This window comes from Oenanthe melanoleuca, chromosome 1A (genome assembly GCF_029582105.1).
Source record: "Oenanthe melanoleuca isolate GR-GAL-2019-014 chromosome 1A, OMel1.0, whole genome shotgun sequence".
Classification (NCBI taxonomy): domain Eukaryota; kingdom Metazoa; phylum Chordata; class Aves; order Passeriformes; family Muscicapidae; genus Oenanthe; species Oenanthe melanoleuca.
In genome coordinates, this window is record NC_079334.1 from 12,715,772 (window position 1) to 12,721,924 (window position 6,153).

General features: G+C 37.7%; 1 protein-coding gene across 1 annotated transcript in view; it reads right to left on the reverse strand.

Annotated features, from left to right (window-relative positions):
- ARHGAP8 (Rho GTPase activating protein 8) overlaps nt 1-5,703 on the reverse strand; it is a 42,937-nt gene extending 37,234 nt beyond the window's left edge. Inside the window, 4 exon segments of the mRNA XM_056512617.1 lie at nt 123-160; nt 162-271; nt 3,302-3,349; nt 5,688-5,703. Of these exon segments, the coding sequence (XP_056368592.1) occupies nt 123-160; nt 162-271; nt 3,302-3,349; nt 5,688-5,703 (212 nt within the window).
- Nucleotides 5,704-6,153: the final 450 nt, after the last annotated feature.

Here is a 6,153-nt window from a genome sequence, read left to right on the forward strand (position 1 = left end):
AGCCAGCTATTTTCAGGCTCAAAGCATCAACACAATTCCTATGTATCACCTTGAGTACAGTAAGAAAAAAGTGATGTGTGTGGTAAAGTAAAACCATAGGAGTTTCCAAACATGACAGCCAATGGATGCTACCATGTCTCACAACATCATGGTAGGGATTGATATTTATTTATTATTTATTTGATATTTAGCTCAGGATCCTAAGGTGGTGGATGCAGAAATGTTTCTTCTTGTTCTGAGTGTATATCATCCATTTCATCTTTCTGCAGTTCTAAAGGAGCAAGCAAGAACAGAGAAGTGCTCATGAATAGAGAAAAACTTTTGCCTCAGATACATTATTGAATGGTTGAATTTTAGCACAGTTTGACAAAACCACAGGCCTTTATCACTATTCATTGCAGTCACAAATCAGTTTCTTGCTCTTTATGCTTTCTCTTGTGTGGGAAAAAAACTCTTCAATACCCCATTTCTACCTTCACACACTTCTTAAGGTTAGTATCTCCTGTGATGTTCACAAAAATCTCTATGACTGGACAGCTGGCATGCTGAGACTTTGCTATTCATGACTGCTGGTGCTGTCTCATCATTTTTTACACTCCCTTAATCTGTGTGGATCCATCTACAACTTCCTGCCTTTTATTATGAGGTTGCCCAAACAGGGAAGATGAAGCTTACGGGCACTGCCATATGCATTGACACCTACTCCACATTAACACCTTATGTGAACACTCTCCAAAGCAGATTCACAGCTTGCAGAAAGGTAGAAAATTGCAAACAAATCTCTATCTCACCTCCCCCAAAATCCGCTGTCCCTGTTACGTGCTTTAACATTCCAAACCTGGAATAGGCAAGGCAGCCAAATGTCCATCCAGTGTATAGTCCAGCTAGAGGCCAAGCAAGGGTGTAAATTTCTGCTCAAAAGCCCAGTAAAATCCCAATAAAATGGCCAGCCTTCTCCCAGTTTCAGGAGATTCTGGACTAGATACTAGAATTAAAATCTACTCAATACTGAAAAGAGCAATACAATGTTAATCAATCTTGTTCCAGGATTTTTTAAGGTTTGGTTGGTTGGTTGGTTTTCACACCCAAGTTTTCTTCCAGACTGTTTTAAGGCTCAAAAAAGCTCATACTAAGTACATATTCAAATGAATAGAATCTGGGATAATTAATAATAACTAATATACAAGTATCTGGCTGAAGACACAGGTAAAGAGAAAAACAAATGCTTTATGATGTACCACCTGCTGTATATCATCCACCTCTTTTTATCCTGCAGGTTTTAATATAGTAGAATTAACATTTTTATCTTTCAGTTTGAACTTGGAAGAGTCATCTGGACATGATGCCAGGCCATTTTGTCTCAACTGTGCCTTTGCTAAGAAAAGTTGGACCACCTTATCCTTAACGTCCACTTCTAATCTGGTATTCCACTATTCTATGATCTATAACATTATCAGTGTCACATTAAAAAGTATTAGAACATTTTGTTTTCTCATCATCTGCATATTTCATGTTCTTTTACCAACATGCAAGGCACACTAGGGCAGAGAAAATAAATATTGATTTCAATCAGATTTATGTGCCAGCAGCTAATAAGTGTTAGAGAAAAACTCCTACTAAATATTTTGAAATGCTTTCCACTCACAATCTCTCAGTATCTTTCTATCCTGCAAACAACCATATAAAGGTTTTATTGTCTCATTTTTAATGTGATTTGTACCAATGAAGCATTTCACAAAGATGAAAAATGCCAGTTGTGACTGGGCTTCTCCAAAACACAAAGGAGTCAGCAACATGTGTACTATTTTTAAATTTCCTTATGTCTGAATTCACATAAAAGCCTTCTCAGAAAATAAATCAACAGTTCTACAGGAAAAAAAAATCTGCCTTTAGACAGACACCATTAGAGACCTCTTCATATACACAAAAATGTTTAAACCTTCATTATCTCCAAAATGTGTATTTTTCTACCTTTTAAAATCTTATCATATATAAAAAGCTACACTAGCCTTAACCAGGAAATTATTCTTTTACTTTATTGAATGTTTTTTTCCCAAGAGCTGGAAAGAATAATAATACAAACATAAAGCAGTAGATAAATTCCACAATTTTTTCTTAGTAAAAAAATTTAGGTCTTGTTAAAGCTCAGAACAAGCAAAGCACTATTTTGTTTATTAGGGGTTTTGTTTTTCGGGGTTTTTTTTTTCCCTTCATGTCTGGGCATGATAACCACCTAAGGCAAGCAAGTTACAAAGAGAAAAGAGAAAAAGAAATAGTAGCTGCTCAACTGTCGATATGTGAAGTGGAAGCTGTGTTATTAAAAGTGGAGTGTATGTTCAAAAATACAAAAGAAAGAACCAATCTGACTTTGAGATGTTCTAAAGACCCAGAGAAACAAAGTAAATATGCACACTTATTTGCACTCCACTTATTCTACAGAAATCCCAATATTAACCATATCTGCTGAAAAGCTAGATAGCCCTAACTTGCTGAGATAATTCTTTTTATATTCTTTTCCTTTCTTTTCTTTTTTTGTTTGAGTAACAGGAGTGGAGCTCAAAAGATTTTTCATAATAAACAGCAATAAGGAAGACGATTCAATATTTCAAACTGAGGGAGACCTCTATTTTTCTCCTGCAAATGACAGAGGAGTTAATTGCTCCAAGGGCTGTAGCAGAGCACCTTCTGTTACTACTCACACCATTAATGTTGTTTAACCCAGCCTAGGAGACAATGTGAGGAACCTTAGCCAGACCTTGGCAAGTATGAGGATGAAAACTGCAATCCATGGATTTTGTATCAGTCCCTAGAAGTACAAATGCCAGCTAGATACTCCTGGAAGTGGTGAAATCAGAGCAAAGGGAAGGGATGAGGAAACGGAGGCTGAGATTGAGGCAGGCTGGGCAAGATCTTGCTCTGAGTCCCCAATGCCTTGGTTTGCATTGCTCCACTCAATTAACATTTCTGGAAGCAACATGCAATGCTGTGTACTCATTCCATACTTGTCTGCTTGTAGTAATGGCTCCCATTTGAGCCACAACATGTGATGATGGTGATGTTCCAATAGCCTAAACCTGCACTAGGAACATCTAGCAGTAATTCACAAAAGCTGCATGTATTAAACTAACCTTCAATGCTAATGGCTTTAATAGGTACATCAGTACAGAAGCTGTAACTAATACTGGATTGCTCCAAGAAATATTACAGAATGTGGGCAAAGCATCTCATTTACTGAAGATACTCTATTAAATCACTTGTAACTCTACACAGATGCAATTTGAAATATTATAAAAATATTTACCTATTTCAGCTAATTTCTCACAGTCAACCTCAGACAACAAGAAACAAGCTTATGCAAACCTTCCAAACAGATTCTTGAAGGATAAAATGATCCTTGGGTCATCCCTACAAAAATTAACAAAGGAAGTTATCATCATAATGTGGCACATTTTACACACTACACAAATAGCAAGAGAAAACAAAAAACCCACCCAAGAAGCCCTACTGCCCAGTTGCTGTAGAAGAAAAACCTCACTGACATATGGTTATCATTTTCTTACTACAATAGTATATACAACTACTTAAAAACTGCAATAAAAAAAATAAAAGCTGTGAATTAATAATAAAGAATTTGAATAAACAGACCTCTTTTTATTTCAGTGGAGTTGTTCCTCAAAGTACTTACTCATTACTCACCTTTAATGACAAACAACAGAATTTTCGACTAATTCACTCCTGAAAATAACTTAATACTTACTTTTTTCTTAATGTAGATGATGATAAATGTACTCTGTACCCTCACACCAGGTCACTTCTTATTCCAACTTTTATTACAGGAAACATTCTATACCTCATATTTCACATGAAAGAACTTCACGAAAATTTAAAGAGAGCATTAGCATATAAAAAACTTTAAAAACAGCTGTTCCTGTGTGTAATTGCTGCTTTTTGCAGAGTACTAAGTAACACACTCAAAATTATAATCAGGACCAAAAAACAAGATTTAGAGGATCTGCTTCCCCAGGCACTCACTCCAAAAAACAAAATGAGTCCTTCCAAGTCCATATTTCCATTACATTAAATAAATGTTTACATAAAAAAATGTTTACATTTTGCAGGAATTTAAGGACTTCGAGAAGTTTTCGAGGACCTGTGAATTTGTACTTCCTGAAAAAAAAGAGCCAATGTTCAATATATCTGAGCTTCATGGATTTCATCCCAAACAAGTATTTCCAAAAGCTCTTACAAGGAAATGGGGCTTTACCTTCCTTCTGAAGTACCTATTTACATCAGGCCTTTTCAGTCTATTGAATTGAAACCATAAACCATAAATGAAATCTATAAGTCATAAAAATTAAGCAATATCTTTGACACTAGAATGCTTGTTAGATGATGTGAGTAACTAAAGCCTCAATGAATTTTATTTCAGCAACTTGGAAAAAAACAAACAGAGACCACTGCGTCTTCCAGCAGGATCCATCTCTATTACACACACTCCAGTATTTGTATGTTTCTACTATGGGAAAGTTTAAATAAAGTCTTGGGAATACACAGGAGAAAAGACAAAACAGCCACACCACCAAGCACTCTTTAGAGCAGAGGTTTCTGCCCTTATCAGCCGCTCACCCAAACATACTTCCTCCCAGCTTTCTGGGAAGTAAAGGAAAAAACGCATGGTGTTTGTGGCTGTAGTCATTCCTCTGGTATGCACCTTTCCCAAGAGAACAGAAAGCCTTATCAAAGCCAAGATAAACAGTGAGTCATGATTTTACACGGGTAACAAGATCCTTCTTTTGTAAGGCTTTACCTATACACAAGAAATTTATTGAAGAAGGAAAAAAGCCATCTCCTTCAGCCTCGGCTTGAAGGAAAAAAAATAAATACAGTCCTTCAATACATAGCATGGGACAAATCACAATTTCTCTTTCATACTAATTGTTAATGCTACAGTTAGAAGTAGTGGCTCAGTCTAGAGAGGGCAGATTTAAATCTCCCCTCAGACCTTGTCCTGGGTTGATGTTTTTACTGACTCCTCACCCTGCCCCCCTTGGCCATGAAGCTGGGCTCTGCTCTGCGGACTGGCCTTGGTTTGCCGCGGGCTTGGCTTAAGGGCTTCGCTTGCTCGCTGGGCTCTGGCTGCTGCTGCTTGTGGCTATCGCTGCTGTGGTGGTGGCTCGTGGCCTGGTTTGTTAGTTAGCTGTTTTTTGCTTGATTTTTTGGCTTTATATTGCTTGAATTATTTGGTTTAGCTCGCTGCTGTTTAAGGCTTGCTGGCTATTCCGGCTGTTTTTTTCTTTCTCTCTCCCCCTCTCCCTTCTCCCCCTCACCTCCCGAGGATCAGCACCAGCTCCGGAGGAACCCTGCGGCCTGCCTCTGGACACCAGCCAGAAGCATTTCGTCCTTCTAGTGAAGATTGAAGCGTCCAAGTTTCTCTCTCTCTCTCTCGGTGAAAACTTTTTTTGTCACCTGGGTCTTTGCTGGGAAGTGTTTCTCTTGTATGTGTTAATAAATAGGTTTTTTCCACTTTTCCCCCTGAGTGAAATATTTTTTTCTTAAGTCCAGTGGGATAAATAATTGGGGGTTTATTTCCTGGGGAGCTCTTCTGGGGGTTTTTTCCCCTAAGTTTGTCCAAACTTGGACAGACCTGCTGAAAAACATCTGGCTTTTGAATAGCAAAGATCCTGTACAACTGAGAGCAACCATGATAGCGTTAAAACATTTACAGATGTTTAGCACAAAAATTTACTGTGAAGCTAGAAATTATTTACATGTAATCAAAGAATAAGGGAAGTGGAGAAGAAGCCATCTGCCCGTTTTTCAGCTTACTGTTCCATCGGGGCAACAATTAGAAAGTTTCCAGTTAGGAAGCAAACTTAGCGTAGCATCCTCAGATACTGATTTTCTGTTGACTGCAGCATTCTTTGTTCCTGGGAGATAACATAGTCTCCTTAACAGTGTTCCATACCACTTATCACTGTTTCTAGTAAAGTGATTTAGTGCCTTCCCCAACCCACCAGAAAGGTAATTGAAAAAAAAGTCCTGAAATTTGGAAATATTTTGCAAAATATTGCAGGCTCTATTCCTCCAGAGGCAAGGTTATTACTTACTGACATCCCTAAAGAATTATTACTTCAGTGGAAATGAAGGCAGTCA